Raw genomic sequence first — 25884 nt, forward strand, 5'->3', positions numbered from 1 at the left:
TGTGGACCTGCCCAGCTATGGCATCCGTGAGACAGTGCTACCTACGGAAAGTAGGCCTACGGTGGTACCTTGGCTGTGATTACAGGAAGTGGGACACTAAACAATCAGTTTATCGGCAGCCTATGTGATTATTTAAGGGAGACCTGTTTGCACTCTTCTAGCTTCCTCCTACTCCCCACTCCCTTTTCACTATGCCTGATGGCAAACTTCTCGAATAAAAAAAAAAAAGATTGGCTTTGATATCTCTTCCAGTTCTATCCGGTCTGTTGGGTTGGAGGCTTTCATAGTTTGGCGTTTTTTAATCAAATCTTTCATCTCCTTAGATAGTTTGCCGGAGTCCTCTCTTAAGTATCCTACCACCTACTTCTACCATGTGCTCAGTGATAATATTTTTGTAATTATTGTTCATTGCTTCTAGGCTGGGGTCATCTTCCTCGGTTAACACTGAATATCTATTCTGCAGCGAGAGCCTGAATTGTTTTGCTTTTCCCCTTACGTCTAAATTGTTGAGTTCTTCAGTAATTCCCTCTTCAAATCCAGAATAATTTGGGACCCTGTGGTGACTGCATCGAACCTTCCCTGCTTATGTTTAAATCCTGCACAATTTCAGGGTTAGAACAGAGTATGAAGTCCATTTTATTTTTATTTTCCCCAATAGGGCTTTTACATGTCCACTTTCGGTTCTTCCATTTGCTGAAGAAGGTATGCATGATTCGTAAGTTATTTCATTCAGCAAACTCAAATAATAACTCCCCTTTGCTATTCCTTAGGCCAATGCCATAGTCACCCACTACCTGGTCTCCTGCCTGCTTTCTGCCTACCTTGGCATTGAAGTCGCCCATTAGTACTGTATAGTGCGTCTTTCCTTTCCGCATTGCCAATTCTACAACTTCGTAGAAGCTTTCAACTGCTTGGTTATGATGACTACATGTAGGTGCGTAGGCCTGTACAACCTTCAGTTTATACCGCTTATTAAGCCTAATTACGATGCCTGCCACCCTCTCATTAATGCTATAGAATTCGTCTATATTACCCGCTATATACTTATTGACAAGGAAACTTACTCCTGATTCTCGCCTCTCTGGTAAACCTCGATAACACAGTACATGCCCATCCTTGGGTACAGTATATGCCTCACTCGGCCTCCTAACCTCACTATGCCCTATGACATCCCATTTCATACCCTCTATTTCCTCTAACAGCACTGCTAAACTAGCTTCACTAGCTAGGGTGCTAGCGTTAAACGTTGCCAGGGTCAGTTTGCAATGGCGGCCTGTCCAGCGGAGCCAGAGATTCTTAGCAGCCCTTGCTGCGTCACAGGTCTGACCGCCGGCGTTTTCAGTTGCTCCGCAGCCGCTGATGACTGAGGGTGCGTTCCACTTCTTAGACGGCTTCATAGACATCGCAGACGTCTACACATTCGCATAATGGAACACGCTTACCTGTCCTTGCTTGCGTCACCTTGTGGCATAAAGGTTGAACTAAAATGTTTGAATAACTATTATAATGTTGCTTTTCTTAAAACTTTACAATAATACAGGTGAAAATCACGTTTTTAACGATTTGCCAATTTTTCGCAGCTTGCGTGTTTAATCGTCACAACGCAGGTTGACTATCTTGTTAACTTGTAGCAGACCGTACCGACGTACCGGTTTCTCACGCAATGAGCCCGCTCACGACTTGACGGAAGAGAACGTTAGTTCGTTTTTACTTTTTTTATTACTGATGCTGAAGTGTGCATGCTTCTAGGGTGTCTCATTCACATAACTGTAACCATGAAAACATGCAAAAAGCTGTAAACTTGAGAGGATTACAAACGATATGTGATAACTGGCTACAGCAAAAGAAAAACTTTGTGCCATTACATCTGTCGTCTGCAGTCACTAAGTGAGGAAACGAAAGACAGCAATTCGTTTAATAATATACAGGCACTAAAATCGATGCGCAACAAGCCGGCATCGTCAGGCGAGTTCATTCTTCCGAGATTAACTGAAAATGCACGGAAGAGTTTGCCATGGCTACTACAGCAAGAGAGAAACATATGCGTGCTATACAGCAGCTGTCCTGACTTCCGGCGAGGTGTCCAGAAAGCAACGAGTTTATCGATAACATCAAGACTGAAGAAACTTGTCGTCAAGTTAAAAAGAAGGCCAACAACATCCAACTCTTAAGCAAAAATCTCAACCGCACGCTTTCCTCTTAAGAGCGTGATTCAAGAACCATAAAGGCAGCTAGCGTATGAACTGACGTTTGAAACATCGTGCATACTCCGGCATTCACAAGGAGCACGACCACTGTACTGCAGCCACCGCACGCACGACTCACTCAGTGTGAAACGCGCGTTGTCTGCCATGTTGTTGACTTGGCTTTGTGAGACTGCTTCACGAGAATTGAAACGTGTCCCAAAATGGCGGCTGCCCAGCTAGCCATCTAAGACTGGTGCAGGCAAATCATATTTACCCTCTTTTTGCTGGTCTGGTTGTACTGCCGAGCCCACTCTGCTGTATTTCCATTGTAAATGAATGCTCACTTGTATTGCTTGATCTTTTAATCCTTTGCGGTGATATCGAGCAAAATCCTGGGCCTTTGACTCACGGTGGAGCCGATAGCACCGGCACCTGCACAGGCGTCTGTAGCAAAAATGATGTTTGAGCGGCACTGGACGATATCAAACAGCCATTCTAAGCGAAATGAAAGCGATTCGTACTCAGCTGGCTGAACATGAGAAATCATTTCAAGAAATCAAAACTAGATTTGTCGAAATTGAAAACGACTGCGCTTCTTTAAGCTCTCTTCAACAACAGGTTGATAGCGTCCAGTGTCAGGCGCAGAAAAATGCAAATAAAATAGAGGACATTGTACGTCGACTAGATCACTCAGAGGATCATTCTCGCCGCCCTAACCTTCTGTTTTTTGGTGTAAAGGATGCTGATCGTGAAACTTGGGCAGAGTCAGAAAAGTTGATTATTGACTTAAGAATCGAGTAAAACAGCGCTAGGGGAGACGAAACACGTGAACGACAGACACATGCACTGTCTAGCAACCAAATGATATATTGTTACCGGTGAGGCAGCAATATAAAGGAAAAATAACAAAGGAGAAACACAAAAAAACACAAAATGGAATGCGCGCAACCACATTACCACATGAAAAAAACCAAGTCACTGATTCAGATAGTCATATTCCTTAGGGTATAACGTTATCGACGGGCTGCTGATGCAGGTGCCTCCTAACTTTTCTATATTGGAAGCCTCGGAGATAAGCCTGGAGGTTTCACCTTTGTATCTGGCGATGATGGTGGTGTCCTTGAGATGCGCTTCGCAGTCATTACATTCTGTGCAATGGATGGCAAGATGGTTTGTGGGTGACTTGTTCTCTATACCTTTAGCATGTTCTCTTAGTCTATCATTGATGCAGCGTCCTGTCTCACCAATGTAGAAATGGCCACATGACGTCGGGATCTTGTACACCACGCCGACGCAACAGTCAACAAACTTCTTCTTGTGCTTTTTTTGGCAGCCTCTTTTCGTGTTCTCAGCATGTACCAACCAGCCCATATTTGCCCTCTTCTGATTATTGACTTCTGCAATACTAACCTCAACGTCTCAGTTGAACCCCTGCACATAGAACAAGCGCATCGACTCGGGCGTTTCGACAGTATGAAACAGAGACCGATAGTGGTAAGATTTGCTCACATTAAAATCAAAGAACAGGTTCTTGCTAATGCAAAGAAATTACCAATTTTAGCCTCTCCGAAGACTATTGCCAGAACACTCGCCAAGTCCATAAAAACCTAGTGCAGTTTGCAAAAGGCCAACCCTCCAGCATGATAAGTTGACCATAGGAAACACCGCATATATTTTTGATCGAGCTTCGCAACAGGTAGTTCCCCGCTCCTCATAGCTATCCACAAGTCCCTCCCACCTCTCAACTTTCAACACTGTATCTTTCCTTTATACTAACATAAGAAGCCTCCTTCCTACCCTCACAAGTCTCATAGACACCACCCAATGCAATGTCGTCGTACTAACTGAAACCTGGCTAAATGAACTAATAGATTACAGAGAAGTGCAGACCATTTTCCCGAGCTTCGAGATTTTCCGCCGCGATCGAGTAGGTAAGCGAGGCGGAGGCGTGCTGATAGCCACCCATCGTAACCTTCAATGTTTTAATTTACAGAATGACTCGCCCCTTGAAATAGTGTTCATCTGCTCTCATGCCTCATTTCCGCCCATGACCGCGCTCCAGACAGCGACGCCTCGTTCATTCCACTATTTCATGATGCTATTAATACCGTAACCACAAAGATTTCGTATGCTACTGTCTTTATATTAGGGGATTTTAACTTTCCCGCGATAAACTGGTCTTGGCCTTCTGAGATCACATCAAATTCCGCAGAGTGTCATTTTGTGAACACATGTCAAACCTTTGCCTTAACCCAACTAATCTCTTCAACAAGGCAAATTGCACAATCATCTAGCACACTTGATCTGATTTTAACGTCACATCCAGAGGATCTGTTATCCCTTTCACATCTTCCTGGACTTAGTGATCGTTCAATAATTCACGCCACGTTTCTCAACCACCTACCAAAACCTAAGAAAGTAACTAAAACATTCACTCTTTATGATAAAGGCGATTATCGGAACATTAACCGTGAACTCGAAAATTTCTGTACTTGGTTTCTTATCGACTTTGAGCAAAGGTCTACCGAGACTAACTGGCTTCTTTTTAAGAATAAAATGAATAATCTCGTACAACAATACATCCCTACAATTACTGTAAGCGAGCGCGTTAATACCCCTTGGTTCAATAATACATTAAAATGTCTTAATAACAAGAAGAAAAGACTCTTTCGAACAGCCAAACAAAATAACAACCCTAATACATGGCCGAAGTATTATGTAGCCGAAAAACAATTTAGCGCCCATGTTTTTAAAGCTAAGCAATCATTTTTTAATGCCACGCTCCCCGAAATGCTACGCACAAACCCTCGTCAATTTTGGAGATGTATCAATCCTAACCCTAGCAACCCAATAACGCTTCATGATGATGACATGGCTACAGTTGCAGAACATGATGTTGCTGAAGTATTAAACCTGACCTTTAGTTTTGTATTTACTCGTGAACCAGATGGGGACCTACCGGATTTTTCATCCTTTGGATTTCCTGCTATGCCTGATATATCATTCGAACCCCACGGCATTGTTAAATTAATTGATTCTTTGAAACTAACATCATCAGCAGGTATTGATGACATTCACGCAAAGGTACTAAAAAATACAAAACATATCACAAGTGTCCTGTTGTCTCATATCTTTCAGCAATCACTTTCATCAGGCATTGTACCGAATGATTGGAAAGTGGGTAAAGTCATTCCAGTACCAAAAAAAGGGCCTTCATCTTCCTGTTATAATTACCGTCCTATATCCATTACTAGCGTCCCGTCTAAACTAATGGAACATGTAATCTTTTCTCACATCATGAAATTTCTTTTATCTGTTCATTTCTTTCACGCTAGCCAACATGGTTTTATAAAGGGCTTTTCTTGCGACACACAGTTAGCTCTATTTATTAATGACCTAAGCTCCAACCTTGATCACAACATTCTAGTGGACGCCCTCTTAGATTTTGAACAGGCGTTTGACAAAGTTCCCCACCGGCAGCTTTTTTGAAACTTTCACGTCTTAATCTCAATTCCTTGGTACTTGACTGGCTTCGTAACTTTCCAACTAACCGGCAACAGTTTGTTCTCGCTAATAAATGCTCTTCTCACTCCTCTGTTATATCTGGGGTACCCCAGGGCATAGTCCTGGGGCCCCTGCTTTTTCTTATCTATATAAACGACCTGCCAGCTGACATATGCTCTAACATACGCCTATTTGCTGACGATTGTGTTGTGTACCGTCCCATAATTACTCACAGTGATCGCCAACTTCTTCAATCTGACATAGATCGCATTTTAACTTGGTGCAGTAAATGGCTCATGTCTCTTAACGTGAAAAAAACTTCTTTACTTTCTTTTCACAGGCGTCCCTCTGAACCACCTTTTAAGTACCTAATAGCTAACTCAGAAATTGCAGCTGTAACCACATATAAATACCTTGGCCTTCATTTAACGCATGATCTTAAGTAGACATATCACGTAACTCAAATTTCTAAAGAAGCAAATCGGGTTCTGGGGTATTTTCGGCGAACACTACGCCTAGCACCACCATCGTTAAAATCACTAGCCTATGTAACATTTGTACGGCACAAACTAGAATATGCATGCGCTATTTGGGACAATAATCAACTTAATCTTTCTAATACGCTAGAAGCAATACAAAACTGCGCCGCTAGATTCATCTTTTCTGCCTATTCTTATCATGAAAGTGTCACCAAACTAAAATGCAATGCTTATCTATCGAATTTAGCTAACCGGCGTAGCATCGCAAGACTATCTCCGTTTCATAAATTCTATTATCATCTTTCGCACGAATCTGTTATCATCCCTGCATACCGCACCTCCAGCCGCACGAACCATGAAAAGACAACCTATCCTCTGCAAGCCCGTACATCTGCGCATCTATATTCGTTTTTCGTGCGCACAGCAAAAGACTGGAATGACTTGCCTGCCGACGTCGTGCTCCATACAGACCCATCACTGTTAAAATCATCACTTGAAGCAATATTATGCCCTGAAACCCACTCCCTCATGTAATACCCCTTCAATGGGGCCTTTGAGGTTGTAATAAATAAATAAATAAATAAAATAAAAATTGCAACGCACCCCGAGGGTCTTTCCAGAAGTGTTCAGCAGCATCAGAACCTGTTTATGTAGTTCCACCAACATGCGTATTGCACCGGGATTCGAATCCTCTTTCATGCGAGGCGGATGTTCTACCTCTGCTGGTGATGGCAGAGAGGTAGAACAGCACAGACCTTGCTTTGAAAGAGCTTGTATGCGAGAGAAAAGTGGCCGGTGAAGACAATTTGAAGTGAAGAAGTAATAACTCTTTGCAGCTGTGCCTGGCTTTGCTGGAGAGCAACCGCTTGGGGGAGCTGCAGCAGGTGGCCACGGAAGCCCTGGTGTCTCCCCTACTCAACCGGGAACCATCAATCGCCAAGGTGAGAGGCACTCCTATGGAGCGTCTCCTTTTTGCAGACCGATTGCATCCCTCACTGCATATCATTTCCAATGTCTCCCGTGTGATTTGTCTAGGGTGGCTGCAAATTTCTCAAAAGCTGAAGGGCAGTCACACGGACTCTGGCCAATGTATATTTTATAAACTGCACTTTGTGCACAGTCTACATAGATGCCATACTTCAGGGTCTGTTCTCTTCTGCATCCTGTACGTGAGGGCACTGTGGTTGAAATGGCAGTGCCTCTAATTTTAATGTGACAGTGTTAAATGCACCGTTGACTGAAAATCCAGTATTGTGAATGACATTGTGAGTGAGGTATTGCAATGTCAAACAAGGTTGGAGCCCTTCTTAGAGAATTTCACTGTGACAAAGTCATACTCATAGGAGTTGGCAGCTTTTACATTTGTGAAGAGGAAGAAGTACACGAGGAACGTTCCAGGCAGTGACATCGTGATCGCTGCGCGTGTTGGACCTGATGGTGTTCGCTGTCGCTGTGCTCGCCGCTGATCTGCCCAGTCCTGCTGATCGAGTATAAACCTCCATCTTACATTTGGTGGAGCTGCCGGTTAAGATCTATCCTCTCGCCCTGGAACTCTCGGCCTGAAATTTCTTCCTCTTCACACATTTTTTTTTCTGCAATGTATTTTGATGTCTGTCAAAGCCTGGCAATAAAAAAAAAAGTGGAAAATCACGAGCATGTCCGTGCTGTCAGGCAGCAGCTGAAATGGACGTTTGGCTGCCGACTTCCTTCCATATGGGAGGTCAGCCTGCATTCACTTTACCCACGTTGATACGGATTGGTAATGAGGGTGCATATATGTGGGCTATCACGTCATACACTTCAAGCTGGAGTGTCCTCCATGACTATTTTTTATTTGTTATTATATCTCTGTGGCTACTGTGGCGAAATTTGCCTTTCAAAGCGCAGTGGCTGATAATAAATTTTCAGTGCCACAAGAGTGTCTTGGGCCTCACAAAGTGGGGTCAGATAAAGATAACAGTACAGTAAAGTAGGTTTGAAAATCAATATGCAGAAGCCTAAGGTATACTGTTAAACAGTCTCGGGAAGGAACAGTAGTTTACGTTAAGAAGCGAAGCACTGGAAGTAGTCGACAAATATGTCTACTTAGGACAGGTAGTAACCACAACCATGAAAGGCAAATAACAAGAAGAATAAGATTGGGATGGAGCGCATTTGGCAAGCACTCGCAGATTATGATTAGCAGCTTACCGGTATCGCTCAAGAGGAAAGTATACAACAGTTGCATCTTGCCTGTACTCACCTATGGGGCTGAAACGTGGAGGCTAACCAAGAGAGTTGTACTTAAGTGAGGACAACCCAGAGGGCTATGGAACGAAAAATGGTAGGGGTAACATTAAGAGATAGAAAGCGAGCAGAGTGGGTCAGAGGAATAACTCAAGTTACTGGCATTCTAGTGGAAATCAAGAAGAAGAAATGAGCACGGGCAGGACATGTAGTGCGAAGGGAGGATAAACGATGGTCGCTTAGGGCAACAAACTGGATTCCAAGGGAAGGAAAGCGTCGCAGGGGGCGATAGGAAGTTAGGTGGGCAGATGAGGTTAAGAAGTTTGCAGGGGTCAAGTGGATGCAGCTAGCTCAGAACCGGATTAATTGGAGGAATATGGGAGAGGCTTTTGCCCTGCAGTGGGTACACTGCATGATAATAGAACAAAAAAAATAAAAACACCACAACACGATAGTGATAAAAGACGATTCGGCAAATGACAAGAGGGAAAACCAAGCAATAAACAAAGTACTGTGATAAAACAAAACTATAAAGATAACAAAGCAAGTATTCCAGATATAGTAAGTAGGGGCAAGAGTTACACAGAAAACAGCGTAAAATTCTAAGCCAGATCAGGGCTTAAACAAAGGCGAAAACAGTAGTCAATTAACCGGCAGTCTGTGGCAAAAAGGAATTCTCACGGCTTTCTTGTTCGATGAGGCGTCGTAGCCGCAGAGTTCAGCGGTAGTGGCAACCGTACAAGATGAAGAAGAAATGGTGAGTTGATCGTGGGCTTTGTGAAGAACAAGATACTTTCCCAGAGCGAGCGGCCGCGAGAGTGGGCCGACACACATCTCCCTAGAGCATGCACTGTGGCCCATCGTCAAGGACGCGCGCTGGCCGGTTGCTGCCCTGGAGTGTCATGTCTAAGCATGCTCAGAGGAGTAGGGAGATAGCTTGTGATAATATTTCTTATGTGTTCCATTGTCTCATCCCCTTCTAGCTGAATAGGTTGAGCTTTAGCTACATCAATCCCAGATACAGTGAAAGCTCGTTAATTTGAACCTCGATAATTTGAACTACACTACTTGTTCCGGCCAAGTTCCATAGAGATCTGTGTATAAAAAAGCCTGTTAATTTAAACGCGAGGCGGTTTCGCTACGGATCATTCGAATTACGCGCCGCCGCGTCTGGGCGGCTTGGCGCACATCACGCGGCAAAAAAAAAAAAAAAAAAGAAGTAAAGAAACACCTCCATGATAGGAAGGCATAATTAGAGGCTGCGCACGTTCAAAATGGGGACAGAAGATGGAACCAGGTAAAATCATGGAAGAGTGGGCAAAACTTAAATGGCGTAATGACCAGTGCAGCAGCCAGCGGCGTTGGAGGGAGGCGGCAGCTGCCTGCTCTCTGCAACCTCCGTAGCTCGCAACTGAATATTCATTAATTCCAGCCCTGTTAATTTGGAAATACGGATAAGTACTGTCAGCGCCGCCCCAGCCAACACCCATGAAAGGCTATGATCACGGACGGCCACTATGGATTAAACTTTTTTTTTTGCGACAGCCATCCATCCTTCCACCCATCAGTCGTCAAAGGCAGCACACGAGTCAGCCGCGATCATGACGTCAGCTTTTAGCATCGTTCATCGTTCGCTTCAAAAGCAGCTTGCTGCTATCGCGCGTTCCAATTATTGGAGTGGCAGTAGACGGCACCCACTCTAGTCGCTCATAGCATGATACAGCAAACATACACAAAAGGAGTCTTGCACAACCGGACAAGCACTGGCACTTGCCTAGGTTTGCTTCCCTCTGCTGGAGCTAAAGTCAAAAGGTAAACACGCCTTGATTGCTACGCAGCATCTTGGTGCACTGCTAAGAAATGTGTTGTGGACGTGAGGGCGGGAAACGGAGTGAAGCGCTAGCAACTGACGCCTTTTTTTTTTTCTTTTCAGATTCGTAGGCACAAATCAGGGCTGGGTGGGTTTATTATGGGAGTGAGTCCGTTACACAACTAGATACGGTACATTTACCGTAATACAAATGGTTCTTGTCAGTTTTTTTGAGGCCATTCGATAATTTCAACATCGGATAATTCGAACTTTTTTTTTCCGAGTCCCGTGAAGTTCGAATTAACGAGCTTTTACTGTATACAGCACAGGATGTTACGGTTGTTACGGCACAGGATGGCACCTAAAAAGAGATACAGACGCCAGCTCCAACAAGTGATCTTTTTCATCCCCCCTGCATGCTCCACCTTCCACACTCTAGCACCGCACTTCCTTTTCTTCCTCACCATAACATCTTTCTAAAGGGCAAGGGGGGGGGGGGGGAAGGATCATTGTGTCCGACCACACACACGAAAACACAGACTACACATAACACAGAAGGCCACACCAATGCACCAATCGGAAATGTCCAGATAAAAGTCCGGGGAGGCCACTCGATGCTCATAATGTCTTCAAGTGATGCCGTCCCACAGCAATGGCAGCTCGGTGGCCGGTGGCCACGCAGGCTTACTCAGGCTCCAGCTTCACGCAGTGCTCATGCCATGGCGTGAAGAAGCCGAGCATGTAGCGCATGTTGTTGACCACCTGGTCGAAGTTGGACTGATTGAGCTTGAAGACGTCCAGCTGGACGATGACTGTGGCCTCAGTGTCCATCTTTGTTAGCATGGATGCAGTGTCCGGCTCGACCTTCAACTTCTTGGGCTTTTCCTCATCCTCCTCTTCATCCTCCTTGCTCGATGAGGAGTCCTCATTCTCGATCTCCACTTTCATGGACCAGTCTCCCTAGTCACCGTCACCACTGCTGCCCTCTGCGGCCTTGGTCTCGTCCTTATTCTCTCCCTTGATGCTTTCAGTTTTTGTGGGCTCTTGTAGCTCAGGCGCAAATTTGGACTTGTCTACATCCAGAGTCGGTTCTTTAATCCCGTTACATCCATTGAGTGCCAAGTCTGTGTCGGCACATGAGACTTTCCCTGCAACCACAAGGACAAAAACCAAAACTGCTATCCCAGCCTTTAACTTGAGCACCTCGATGTTTCGACGCTTCGCTCTCCAGGCACACATATGTCCAGCCGAGTGTTTATCTCGGTGAGCTGCTGCAGGCGCTCCGCATCAGCACGGTAGAAACCGTCCTCCTGTGCGAGATGGTCACCCATACCATGCTGTAGCTTCTTCCTGCAGCTTCCTCTCAAAGCGCACCAGCCACTTTGAGTGGGCCAGACCACCATCCATCTTGACAGCAGGTAACAAATGCTCCAGCAGCTCCCCCTCCTTCCGCTCGGCCAACAACCTCTCTTTCCAGGCTATGGATCTCCTTCTCATGCCTGGTCTTCAGCGTCTCCAGTTCCGTGCTCAACTCCTTGGCTTCGGCATTGTGTTCATGTGCCCACACGGGCTCTTCCTTAGCCTTGTTCGCAGACTCCATCTGCCGGTCGGTCTCCTGGAGATCTGCCTCGAGCTTCATGCGAAGCGTCAGGGCTGCTCCTGTTGCTCATCCAGCTCCACCTTCAGATCTCGCACCTGCTTGGCGAGGGCCCACCACTTCTCCTTGGCCTGCAGGTTGCGCTTGTGTTGGGCCTTGAGTTCCTGCAGGGCGACCTCGGCCAGTTGCGGCTCATCCTCCAGCCTCTCCAGGCGCGTCTTCTGCGCAGCCAGCTGGTTTTCCAGGGAGCACTTGGTCTTCTCCAACTCAGGTTTGCGAGTTGACTAGGTTGTCTAGCTCCAACTGAAACTGCTTGCAGGACCGCTCAAGCTCCTCGAAGGTGTCGTTGCACTCTTCGAGCTCCCGCGCCAGAGCCAGGATGTGAGTATCCTTTTCACGCCAATCCCGCTTGGCTGTATCCCGCTCGGCAGCTAGCCTCTCTGACATGGTCTTCTCCGCCACCAGCTGGTCAAATTTGCACCGCTTCTTCTTCAACTTGGAAACCTTGGCTCTCTGGTTTTCTCAGCGTGAAACGCAAGATGAAAAGGAACATGAGCGCTTTCTTTTCAGTCTGCGCACTTTTTGTAGGCCACTGCGCTGACAGTGAAGAGCGTGCTGCTACTGCCATTGCCTCAAATGAAAATGATGAACAGAGAGCCAAGCTAGTCCAGCGCTCGTGTCGTCTCCAATCCAACTCGCCCAGTTTTCTATACTAGCTCTCTGGTTCTCAAGCCCGATGGTGACGTCTTCAACCTCAGCCTGGAGCTTGCGCTTGGACGTGTCCAGCTTGTCATTGAGGGCCCACAGTTCCTGGATCTGCTGCTGCTGGGGCTCCATGTCTTTCTGGAGCAGCTTGCGGGTATCCTCCGCCTGTGCAGCCACCTTCTTGTTCGCCTTCCTCTGCCACCTGCTGCGTGAGGGTGGTGTCGGTGGTGTCAAAGCTGCTACAGACGGTGCTCACGGTCCATTTTCAGTGCACGCGCTTTGTAGGCACTGACAGTGCCGCTATTGCCATTGCCTCAAGTGGAAACAATGAACAGAGAGCCAAGCTAGCCCATCCGAACGACTTTACTTAAATCCAAGCTAGTGCCTTTCATGGCCGCGCAAAACCGATTGTTTGCGACTATGCCTGCTTACATTTATATCATGCCGAAAAAAACGGACCTTCAGCCAAAAAATGATCAAACAATTGCCACAGTATTGCTAGTGCCAATTTTTGTCCCAAAAATCGAAATTTTGAACATCACAGACTTACAAGTTTCTATGGTGTGTGTGTCTGTTCCTAAATGAAGTCCGAAATATTGCGCAAGTCCAAATTATTGGAGTCCAAAAAATTGGTTGGCTACTGTACTCTTTTATGACTGTTTCTAATGTTTTTAGCAATGTTTCCTTGGACCAAGTTCGTTAACCAGCTTAATGGGAATTTTGTCTATCCCTGCAGATGTAACTTTGGGAATGTTTGCTTCTGCCTTTTTTCACTTTAGTTTTAAGCTGTCTTCTATCCTATTGTCCTGTGGAGGTTACCCTATCGTCGCCCCTTAATGAATGAGCTATTACTTCAGTCTCCCTCTAATCATTTTCCCTTGTCATCTTGAATGGATTCCTGCTTTCTTGGTTCTTCTTATGAATCATACCTATATGGTTCCACAGCTATCCAGCAATCACTGGACTGCTCTATTTTACTTTGGACGAGGACTTGTACTTCCATTCTTGTTGTCTATAAAATTCCCATTTTTGGTCGATTCCTTTCTTAGATAACTGTGCCTTTTTGTCTTTCAGTATTCTTTTGCAGCTACCCGTCGTTGTTTGATAGCCTCCCTAATTTCCTTATTCCACCAGATTCATGATGTACTCTTTCCATTCCAGCAGATGCTTTTTTTACTATCCTAATTTTCGTACTTATGAGTTGTTCTAGCTGATTATTTTTTATGGGATAGTTGTCCATTTCTCCTCAATGCCTGCTGCTATTTGTTTGTTGTTTCATCTTTTTGTCTCTGTTGCATTTCTTTTTTGATCCCCGTCTGCAGTGTAATACATTTATGATCACCTCTTTGTCTATTTCCATATTTGTGAGCTTGGCATAAATTCTCTGTGACTTGAGGCAGTAGTCAACGGTCGGAATTCCCTCTTTCTCTATTTGCAATAACTAGGTTCTCACAGAAGTCTAGCATTAACATCCTGTTACAATTGTCTCCAAACTGGTTTATATTATCACTGACAAGATCCCTGTTTTCTTCATTGCATTCGTCTCCTGTCTCTAAATAGAGTACCTCTAGCAATGTCCTTTTACCGCCAATTGTTCCTTATACCCACATACACTCTTTGCAAGATGATTTTATTCTTTGGCAATTTATTCCTCACTGTATCAACATACCTTCTTCTTCTACCCTTCTTTGTTGTTCTGTTGCACCCTTCCCAGACAAAGCCATCAATATATGGTGGACATTCTAGATGCCTGAGATGTGTCTCGCACAGAGTGTACACACCTGTTTTATCATCCATTGACTGCTGTTCTATTTCTGCCTATTTTGCTCTCTTTCTACCCGCTTGCATGTTTATGTAACTGATCCTGGTGCTAAATTTTTTTTGTATTTTTCTTTCTGGACCTCCTCTTGCCCATTTTGTTGGGCTCAGCCTCCATCATTTCTTCTGCTTCACTTCCACCTAAAGAAAGCTACTGCCCGGGCCACAAGGTGCCAGCCGATCTCTGCACCCACTCTTCCACTAGAATGGATGCCATCTCATTGAACAAATTTGCTAAAGCCTGCTGCATGCAATTCCAGTTTATCCCTGGAACTTGGAAGCCTTTCTCTAGGCTTAACTTCCTTATCTCCTGATTAATCGCCACCACCTACTTCTTTTCAACCTTATCGTTCTCCCGTGCCCCACAATATGCACTTGCTGTGCCCTTATATCCACTTCCACCACTTGTGCACCATTGCGATCATCAAATTATGCGCTGCAGCATTTTTCGACAGCCCATTCTTGGTCAGCGCTGCGTTCATTCAACTCCCCGAGAATGCTCCAGTGGAGACATCACCCTTTGCGTGCTCCATTATAGCTTGTTTGGACCTTCTCTTGTTGGCGATAAGCACACTCTCTCCCCCAGCCTCCTCTTTGACTAGCTGTCTTGATCTGATGTCACCGGAACCTAATTTAGCTTCAGTGCTGGTCCTTTCTACATGGCCCGCACTAATACGTCCGCCACTGTGGCCTCCAAACGACCATTTTAACTTCCAGTTCCATATGATTTCTTATTATCCGTCTTTACTGCACCAGCCAAATGCATTGCTAGTTGTTCAACCCTGTCCAAATGCACATTCAGCACACAACAGCAACACAATAAATCTGTGCCTCCTCTACCGAATCATAGCACATTTTCTGTAGAATAAAGAGACCCTCCCATTCCTTGTCTTGTTCGTGTTCTTGGCCTATATCCGTTTGAATGTTGCTCAAAAGGAAAAAGCAAATGCTTTTTCAAACAAATTCTGCCAACTGTAAAAGCTCAACACCTAGAAAAGCCTAAGTATATTTCTAGAAAAACTAACACGGTAGTGAAATAACTAACTCATGAATTAGGCTAAAATAATGAACTAAAATATGCTCTTTATAGCCTGCACTTGACCTAAATCTGAATGAAAAATATTAAAGGAAAGAACTCATCTATTTGTCGCTTCACCACTTCACATTCACCACTTATTGTGGGTCTGCCCAGCTGTGAAACCGGCACGAATCCAGCACTTGACGATAGCTGGCCTTTCAGCAAGCAGTCCGGCCTCGTGTCTCGCAGGGACCACATTATTCAACAGAAGGGAAAGTTGTAGGTTGTTCATGATGTATTGGTGGGCGCTGTTTAACACAGAGAGAAGAAAACATGGGACTGGCACCTTTTTTACAACTGATTTATTAGGAAGAGAACAAAGCTTATTAGGAATGAAAACCTGGGACAAAAAGAAAACGAAACGGAGATCAAAACCTGCCAAGATAGCCGAGAGAGTCTGTGTTTATGTCTAAAAACAACAATAGGTATGATGTTGATGTTTTTTTGGCCCTTAATAAGCTCAATAAAATTTGTTCAGTGGTAGAAAATAAGTCCCGCAATCCTAGTAAATCTGTAGCGTCTTGTGACGTTAAGCATGATAAGAGATTTGTATCGGGCTGCAAAGGGGTAGTTTATGAAATCTCCCTGTCCTGTGGTCAGTTATACATCGGGCAAATGGGACGATGTATTAACACATGACTCGGGGAACATCTGAACTCATTAGAATCTAATCGCTCCACTAATCTAGTTGATCATTGCCGAGAGTGTCAATCCTGTTTTCTGTCCTTGCATTTTACTGACATTTTGTACAAACAACCCGACCAGTTGACCAGGGAAATCAGCAAGGTGTATAATATGGCAAAGAAAGCAAGATTGTGTGTCAGCAAACCATCCCTGCTCCTGCGTGACTGTGAGGTTGCATATCTGGATATTACATAGTAACTTATGCGTTCTGGTTCTTGTGTTTTACTGTTTTCTGTTTCCTTATATAAGCGTGTTTCCTGTGATTAAGCGTTAGTTGAGAGTCAGCGCTCGTTCCTGTGCTTTCTTCCTTTCGTCCCCGTTTGTTCGCACTGTTTTTTTTTACTGCTTTAGTTGACCCTTGAATTCTTACGAGACAGGTGTGGTTCACTGTCCTGCTATTATATTCTTTGTCCCCCATTTGCGGAATTGTTCCCCTGCAGATCAGGACCCTTTGGAATGCCCTTTTTAAGAAAGGAGTATTTTCACCGAACCTGGTCATCCACTGCCACTTTTATTTCTTTTTCAGGCCACAATTTATTTCTATTCACTCCTTACTTTCTTCTCACCCACCCTCAACCTCCCCAGCTTTTCTTGGGAAGCAAAAGTAAATCCCTGCCAGTGATGATCGCTCTGCCCAGACGAAGACTTGTCGGAACGGTTCTTAGCTCGACCTGAGTAATTTCTCTTTTTGATTTGGCCATGAGGGCATTTTCTTCAAACCTCGCCTCACACCACAAGGATCCTTCTGTGATCTGTCCGTGTGACACAGAGAGCAATGAGTTCCCAGCCACTTGCAAAGCATCACGTGCACTCCAGTGTCCCCTCGTGCTTTGCTGCTGGGAAAGAAATGCCCAACTAGAACTTGTTTGTGTACTGTTATGCAATGCTGTATCACTCCACCTGTCCCAAACTGCATCAATCCCAGCAACTTTACTCAGGTGGTCATGACTCTCTCTTTTCCCCGACACCCGTGATTGGGGCTGTGGGTGAGAAGTGAATGTGCACATTCCCAGGAGCTGGACTTCCTGAGCTTCCATGCACACTACAGGGACCCAGGGCAGGAAGAACACACCTTTGCGCTGGCAAGACTACTTGTGCTCAAGGTAAGGCCTTCTGGTTTATCACACTGGCCAGCTTTTCTCAGAGGAGGTGTGAATCCAGTACTCGGATCACAATCGTGCCTGGAACCTGTTTGGGCTGGCAATGAACCTGAGCCCCGTGATGCGGCAGAACCGGTTCTGCCTTCGCCTGCTTTACAAGTACCCGGACAGTGTGCCCCTGGGGCTACTCAACGGCCACAATGCCCTGGTCTCGGGCACCTACAAGCACGCCCTGGGTAAGCATGTCCACCTTGCCACCTGGCGAGCAACTCAACCCAACCGTGTGGTCGTGGTCCCAGCGGAATATGTGCAGCTGCTGGGCCAGCTGGGTGAGGAGGAGCCTCTGCTGCTGCTATGTGCGGGCCTCTCCCTGGTGCACATGGGCTGCCAGAAGTTCTCCGCACGCCGCCACTGGCTCATGGCACAGGCCATGGGCTTCCTGGGACGCTACACCACTGCTCGAGGAGGCCACTGCCAGGAGACCCTGTTCAATGTAGGCAGGGCCCTGCACCAACTGGGATTCCCACACTTGGCCCTCAACATGTACCAGCGGGCACTCGTGCAGCCCTCAGCGGTGCCAAGCATGCCGGTTAGCATTTTCACTCTTTTATGTCTATGTATCATTGTAGTAACCAAATTACCCAGCAACATTTTAAAAGGGCATCGATGACTGCTTTGCAAAAAGCTTGTAGGTCTAGTAGTCGTGCAAATGAGCTAAAACACTCCTGAATTATTGATTGCAACCAATTTTATCAGGGCAGTTTTGGTATCGGCCAGTGCCAACAAAGGAACACTGCATGACATCATGGCTTGTGTTCATCATCAGCAGCCAGATTATACCCACTGCAAGGCGAATACCTCTCCTATATTACTAATCTGGTCCTGTGCAGCTGCATTCACATGACCCCCGCAATTTACTTAACCTCCTCCACCCACCTAACCTTCTGCCTCCCCCTGCTACGCTTTCCTTCCCTTGGAATTCAGTTTGTTGCTCTATGCGACCATTGGTTATCCTCTGTGTGCATTGCATGCCCTGCCCAGTCCCATTTCTTTTCCTTGATTACAACAAGAATGTCAGTAACTTGAGTTATTTCTCAGACCCACTCTGCACGTTTCCTATCTTTATATGTTACACCTACCATTTTTTGTTCCATAGCCCCAATGCAAAGGCCTAATAATAATATTAAGCTGTTAAGAACAGGGTGCTTTTCAGAAAAGTTTCGGAGATTTCCTAGCAATTTTTCATTGCAGACATCTACTCTTGTTGTTCATTCCGTTTAATGGGAAATCTTGTCTTAAAGTTTATTTCTTCTGTGAGGTAAGTGTCTTGTGTGTGTGGGAAGTCATTCCAGCTTGATTTGCTGAAGTCCACCGAAGTGCGAGCCCTTCAATTTGCAGCTACATGTTTCGAATAGACTTCACAAGAAGCTGCAATGGTGTCTCTCACTGCTCACAATTCGGTTGTGTCGGCTGGTGTAAGCGACGCTCTGGTGCACGCAGTGGCAGAGGACATGCGGGAGGGTTTCCTTTTCATGCCTGCATATCAGACACCGCTAGTCAGCAGCAACATCCCACAGCCTGGCTCCATTGAGGGGCAGCAGGTTCAGCTTCGCACGGTGCACGAAGCGCCAATCGCAGAAACGAGTGAAATGTCCTGTCCTCATGAAGTGGGAACTGCTACGATCGGCCGCTACGCACTCCGTCACTTTCTTCTGGTTGGGCTTTTTTTGGAGATTGTGATCTTGTGCGTGCATAGCTATGCCCCGAAGTGTCCTCACCATTTTCGTGCACTGCTTTTGCGAGACGGTCATGTCTGCGCAAGTGATGCTGGGGCCCTCCTCTTGCATCTTCCACGTGACTGCCAGACGCTGGGAAGCCCTGCAACCCTTTGTTCATACAGACTGCAGCCCTGGCTCGGAAGTTCCTCTTCGTCTCCCTGGTAAGGTAGGCAGTAATGTCCTCGACGGTGGCTAGTCGGTGCAGTCGCTTCGTTGGGATGGCTGTAATGGCGTGCAGCACCAGATCTCATAACCAGAGGAGACGAGAGGAGCTTAAATACATTTTCGATGCAGCAGATTCCACTGAGCAACACTGCGATGACGATGCCGACCAAGCCCGGTGCTGCGCTATCGTAGATGTACTCGTTGGCCGTGTTTCCTGGAAGATGGAGAGCCCTCTTGAATAATGGCCACAGGGTGTCGTCAAGGCATGCCCACTCTACACATACCGCACCGCATAAAGATATTGAGCGCTGGATATACGAAGGTTTTGACAGCATCCAGTCTCTGCCAAGGGGCGAGCATTGAGCTAAGCAGGCAGCGGCCAGTGTCAATGGCCTTGTCTATAGTGGTTGTGTCTGGGTACACATTGAATCCTACAGGGCGATCTCAAAACATCTGGCTCTCGAAGTCCTGGATTATTGGGAACTCTGCACCTGAGATAAAAAAGGGGGTCATTCTAGTGCCACCTGGTGTCTTGCCGCTGAGATGGAGAGTGCGGTGCCCCATCGCCCTCGAGTCAACGATCTCAAAGCTGTGTGCTGGGTGCCTCGGCACTCGGCTGCAGCAATGGATCACGGAACACGAGCTGCTTTCTCGTTGGCAAAAGGTGTTTCTGCCGCTTGATGGCATTTTCGCTGCAGGAGCGCCTTAATGCAGCGAGGGCTGGCGGTGGGTAGCTGTGCATGGTGTTCCTAGACTTCAGCAACGCCTTTGGATCCATCGCCCACAACGCCCTCATCGACGTGCTACGTGGAGTCGGCGCTGGCAGCGACTTCTGTTCCATGGTCGCTGACCTCTGCAGGAACAACACCACCAACATAGTGGGACAGGAAGGAACAAAGTGGTCGAGTGACGTCTCGGCAGAGATATGACAGGAATGCCTACTGAGTGGACTTTTGTTTAGCCTCTTCATTGACCCAGTTTTGCGTGGTGTGCAGGGAGGCGAGAGGCAACACAACAACCTGGCCTATGGCGACGACCTCACTCCACTGGGCAACGACCCAGAGAAGCTGCAAGCCTGCATTAACGTAGTGGCGTCCCTCCCTTCTAGGCTTGGACTACGGCTCAATCCAGCGAAGTGCTGCACTCTTCATCTCAGCGGCAAGACACCAGGTGGCACTAGAATGACCCCTTGCAGGTGTGGAGATCACAATGATCCAGGACTTCGAGAACCAGACGTTCCTGGGCCGCCCTGTAGGATTCAATGAATTCCCGGACACAACCATTGTGGATGAGGCTATCGACCGGCTGCCGCCTGCTTAGCTCAATGCTCACCCCTTGGCAGAGATTGGACGCTGTCAAAACCTTTGTATATTCAGCGCTCAATTTCTCTATGCGGTGCGGTATTTTGGGTAATTCAGAGTGGGCGCGCCTCGATGACGCCTTCCGGTCATTAATCAAGAGAACTCTCTATCTTCCAGGAAACGCGGCCAACGAGTACCTCTATGGCAGCGCAGCATCGAGTTCGGTCGGCAGCCCCATCGCAGTGGAGCTCAGTGACATCTGCTGCATTTAAGCTCCTCTTGTCTCCTGATCAAGAGGTACGAGATCTAGTACTGCACACAGTCACAGCCATCACGATGAAGCGACTGCGCCGACCGGCCACCGACGAGGACATCGCCGCCTACGTTACTGGGGAGACGGAGGGGGACTTCTGAGCCGGGGCAATGCAACTGCACTCTGTATGGACGGAGGCGCTCGCAAGGCTTCCCGGAACCTGGCAGTCATGTGGGAGATACAAGAGGAGGGCCCCAGCATCACTAGCGCTGACATGACTGTCTAGCAGAAGCAGTGCACAAAAGTGGTGAGGACACTTCGCGGCATCGCTATGTGCGCACGAGGTCACAATCTCCAAGAAAAATCCAACCAGGGGAATGTGATGGAGTGCGTAGTGGTCAACCGTAGCAGTTCCCACTTCACGAAGATGGGGCGTTTCACCCACTTCCGCAATTGGCTCTTCGTGCACCGTGCGAGGCTGAACCTGCTGCCCCTCAATGGAGCCAGGCTGTGGGATGTCGCTGCTGACCAGCGGTGTCCGAGATGCGGGCATGAAAAGGAAACCCTCCTCCATGTCGTCTGGCACTACATGTGCCAGAGCGTCGCTTACACCAGCAGACACAACCGGATCGTCGGCCGGCTAAAGACGGCCGCCGAGAAGCGATTCACCGTCACTCCAAGAACCGGCCCGTGGGCGACATGACTCTCCGCCCAGATCTCGTCTGGCGCACAGGGAAACAGCGATTATTATTGATGTAACATGCCTCTTTGACAATCGCAAAACCGCCTTCAATGCTGCAGGGGAGTAAGGTCGCCAAGTGCGAACCCGTTTGTCAATACCTGCTCCGGAAATTCCAGCGGGTCAGCATTGAGGCCGTCGTTGTCGGGGCCCTGGTCTCCTGGGACCCCCAAAATGACAAAGTGATGGGAGGCTCTGTAGTAAGCGCTACGTGCATCTCTTCAAGAAACTGGCGGTGAGCGACACCATTGCAGCTTCTCGTGAAGTCTATTCGAAACACGTAGCTGCAAATTGAAGGGCTCGCACTTCGATGGACTTCAGCAGCTCGAGCTGGAATGATTTCCCACACACACAAGACACTCACCCCACAGCAGAAATAAACTTTAAGACAAGATTTCCCGTTAAAAGGAATGAACGACAGTAGCTGTCTATTATAAAACATTTATAGGAAATGTTCAAAACATTTCTGAAAACTCTGCTCTTAACAGCTTAATATTATTATTAGACCTCTTCTTTGTCCTCTACATAAATAGAACCCTTTTTGTTGTATTCATACTTTAGCCCCTTAGTGAATACCGGTAGGATGCGACTGTTCTATACCATATAAACATATGATGCCACTGATGACAGTGCCTTGCTTAACTCAGGAGATGAACTGCAAATAAGGATTGATGACCTAAACAGGAATAGCAGAAAGGTAGGCTTGAAAATCAATATGTAGAAGACTAAGGGAATGTTCAACAGCTTCGGGAAGGAGCAGCAGTTTACAATAGGTAGCGAAGCACTGGGAGGGTAGGTGAATATGTCTACTTAGGACAGGTAGTAACCGCAGATCCGGACCATGAAAGGGAAATAACTAGGAGAATAAGATTGGGATGGAACGCATTTGGCAAGCACTCGCAGATTATGACTAGCACCTTACCGGTATCGCTCAAGAGGAAAGTATACAACAGTTGCAGCTTACCTGTACTCACCTATGGAGCTGAAGCATGGAGGCCAACGAAAAGGGTTCTACTTAAGTTGAGGACAACGCAGAGGTCTATGGAGTAAAAATGGTAGGTGTGACATTAAGAGATAGGAAGCGCATAGATTAGGTCAGGGAAATAACTTGAGTTACTGACATTCTTGTGGTAATCAAGAAGAAGAAATGGGCATGGGCAGGACATGTAGTGTGTCAAGAGGAGGATCGATGGTCACTTAGGGTAACAAATTGGATTCCAAGGAAAAGAAAGCGTAGAAGGGGGTGGCAGAAAGTTAGGTGGATGGATGAGGTTAAGAAATCCGCAGGGGTCAAGTGGAATCAGCTAGCACAGGACCGGATTAATTGGAGAAGTATGGGCCTTTGCCCCGCAGTGGGTATAGTCCGCCTGATGATAATGAAATGTGCGTAAGGGCCGCACCCAAACTTACACGACCCACCTTGAAAATGCACGTGCACAGGAGCTTCCAGACGCTGGCCATGGATCGCGCCCCAAGTCGCGAGTCATCATCAGTACCATATTTTCTCTCTGCCACAAGCTTGCGCAATCCATATCATGGTATTGCCAGCCTCGGCCACCTCGGCTTTGTTTCGTGACTGTCAAAGACAAGTGAGTAGTGGTAGCATGATTGGTGTGGTCGGATGCCATTGCTGCGGCTCTTGTGTGCTCTCTGCTTTATCTTTCGTAAATTGCCGTCAAGCGTTGCCATTCTAACACAATGGGTATATTGGTAGCAAGTGACGTTTGAATGGTAGCGAGTCATTCCACGAGTGACGATTTAATGGTAAATAAATGCCACACATTCACCGATTGGTCTGTTTTCACTTGAAAATATTTTTTCATATGTTGCGTGTATGGGCCGCGCCTTAAACATTGGCCCTCAAATCTGGAGAAAATGAAGTGCGGCTCTTACACGCATTTATGCGGTACTTTCCTGTTGAGAGATACCTGTATGCTAGTAGCGATAATCTGGAAGTACTTGCCACATGCACTCCATCCTAATTTTATTTTCCTATAGTTATTTCCCTTTCATGGTCCGGATCTGCGGTTACTACCTGTCCTAAGTAGACATGTTCGCTTACTACTTCCAGTGTCTCGCTATCTATTGTGAACTGCTGTTCCTTCCCGAGGTTGTTAAACATTATTTTAGTCTTCTGCATGTTAATTTTTAGGCCTACTTTTCTGTTTCTCCTGTCTAGGTCACCAATCATTCTTTGCAGTTCATCCCCCGAGTTACTTAGCAAGGCAATGTCATGAGCAAATCGCAGATTACTGAGGTATTCTCCATCTACCTTTATCCCTAACTGCTCCCATTCCAAGTCTCTGAATACTTCCTCTAAGCAAGCTGTGGATAGTACTAGGGAGATTTTGTCTTCTTGCCTAACGCCATTTCTTATGGGGATTTTATTGCTTTCTTTGTGCAGAACTATGGTTGCTGTGCAACTACTATAGATGGCTCATCTACACACTGATTTCACAATGCCTGCATGACTGCGGAGGTTTTGACTGAGTCAGATGCTTTCATCAATGAATGAGGGAAATCAGTGAATGGGGGTTGGATATATTCCGTGAATTTTTATATCACCTTGCATGAATAACCGAGTGCCACTTGTCTCCTTCACTGGACGCACAGGCTGGTTGCATAGCAGAGTGGCGGAGAGAAGAAAACTAGTGGCAGCATGCAAAAAAAAAAAGGACGAGGACGGCACTGAGCTTTCTTTAGTTTGACAAAATGGGATGTCAGGGTCTCTGTTCTCATTTTTTCCTTCCTGCGTAGTGTCAACCAAGAATATAATCTCCTTGAGAAATACCGAGCCGCTATTTTGTGATGCCAGTGTAATTCAGGCGTGCTGTGTCATTTCTGTGCTCAATCCTAATGTGCATCTCATTTCTAGGTGATACAGGGTGAAAAATATGTGCATTAGAACTGAGTAAACTCAGTATGACTGTGCACGGTTACCACATATTATTGCGGGAAAGAACCCATAATTCTGCTAAGTGATTGTTTGCCAAGAAACTGAAACAAACACCGAAACAAGTTTGGCAAATTTAAGAAAGCAACACTAACAACCAGGGTAGTGTCATGGGAAGTTAATTTGCACTTTTCAGCACTAGCGTTGGCAGTGTGCGATAAAACAGAGGGAAAAAAAATAGGCAAAAGCCCTCAAGTGAGGCCATTAAATTTTTGTGAAGCAGTGGCTGTAAATTGTGAGCCTTCTTCCCATGATCTCTTGTCTGCGCAGGAGGTGTTTGACCTGCGGTGCGAGATAGCCTTCAACATGAGCCTGCTGTACCTGAGCAGTGGCAACACCGAGCTGGCCAGTAGCATTATTGCGCAGCACTGCATCATCTGATGACAGCTGCATTCATTTTGACAAGTGTCTCCAGAGGGGGATCACTTTCCCTCTTGGAGGGTGAAACGCTGTGCTCATCTCTACCACAGAAATGGGGCCAACCAACGTATCATCACCTGTGCTTCATTCAGTACGAAAGAACACTTAATTGAGGGGAAGTCTTGTCTTTATTTGGGAAGCGTGGCAAGATTTGAATGCTTTCGAAGAAGGTAGGCACAGGAGAGGGAGGGTATGAATTTCAGTCAACCTGAAAGGGAGAACAGTGCAAGGTAGATTTGCAAAAACACGTGCTTATATTTCTATTAGGGTGCAGAGGGGGGTGCACATGCAGTAAATAAATTGTGCATTTCACACCATATGCGATTCCCAACTATATTTATGGCCCAGACGGAATACATTAAGGGATCCTATTTTTCTTTCCGAGATATATATTCCTGTTTGGTTGCAATGTTCAAAATTTATGAATTAAAAATGCCTCCCTATATTTCTCTCCGTTATGGGCTTAAAACCTGACTGGAAAATAAATAAGTTAATTTCATCAAAATTATGGCCATTCTGATTGAAATGTTGGAAACTGCTTTTGGGAGGTTTCTGTCCAATGATCATTTAACCTTGTCTGCCCTGTCTCACCGATGTTTTGCTTATGACTGAAGAAGCATTCTAGAAGGTAGAGAGCTTTTGACAATATGAACTTAAAACCTGATTTTATGCAAAAAGTAAAATTGCTTGCATTGTTTTTGACCATGGTGTCCCTTTGTTAAATAATAATATAAATTGTTTATTTATTTCAAAAAATTACATACAAATACGAGCCTGCCCAAGCCAACAATGGGCTTGTGGGGCAGCGCTCGGCAGAATGGAGCAAGCCCAGGGGCAGCACAGTAAGTCAATTGCACAACACTCAAACTAAAAACTAAAGAAAGGCAGTAAGAAATGACGGGGAAGAAAAAAATAAAAAAAAGATTACAGATTACACATATTACATCTGGGTCGAGAGCAAGGATGTGATTGTACCCTTCCACAGTGGTACAGTGATTAAGATGCCCAACTACCGTGCTGGAGTCACTGGGCGGCTATGATGGGGGCGAAATGGAATGGCATCCATGTGCTGTGCATGTTAAAGAACC

The 25884-nt window shown here is 46.2% G+C and overlaps 1 protein-coding gene across 4 annotated transcripts in view; it reads left to right on the forward strand.

The window, feature by feature from the left end:
• LOC146194162 (general transcription factor 3C polypeptide 3) overlaps window positions 1-25499 on the forward strand; it is a 219124-nt gene extending 193625 nt beyond the window's left edge. For 2 of the 4 annotated variants that reach the window (XM_084597272.1, XM_084597270.1), the window contains 6 exons: window positions 7006-7110; window positions 17101-17190; window positions 17249-17423; window positions 17487-17776; window positions 22864-23012; window positions 24647-25499. In XM_084597272.1, the coding sequence (XP_084453398.1) occupies window positions 7006-7110; window positions 17101-17190; window positions 17249-17423; window positions 17487-17776; window positions 22864-23012; window positions 24647-24674 (837 nt within the window). In that variant the 3' untranslated portion in view covers window positions 24675-25499. The remainder of the gene's footprint in view (window positions 1-7005; window positions 7111-17100; window positions 17191-17248; window positions 17424-17486; window positions 17777-22863; window positions 23013-24646) is intronic. The other 2 variants (XM_084597268.1, XM_084597271.1) reach the window with 2 other exon arrangements.
• Window positions 25500-25884: the final 385 nt, after the last annotated feature.

The sequence above is a fragment of the Amblyomma maculatum genome, chromosome 3, assembly GCF_055883805.1.
Source record: "Amblyomma maculatum isolate TAMU_Amacu chromosome 3, ASM5588380v1, whole genome shotgun sequence".
Taxonomy (NCBI): domain Eukaryota; kingdom Metazoa; phylum Arthropoda; class Arachnida; order Ixodida; family Ixodidae; genus Amblyomma; species Amblyomma maculatum.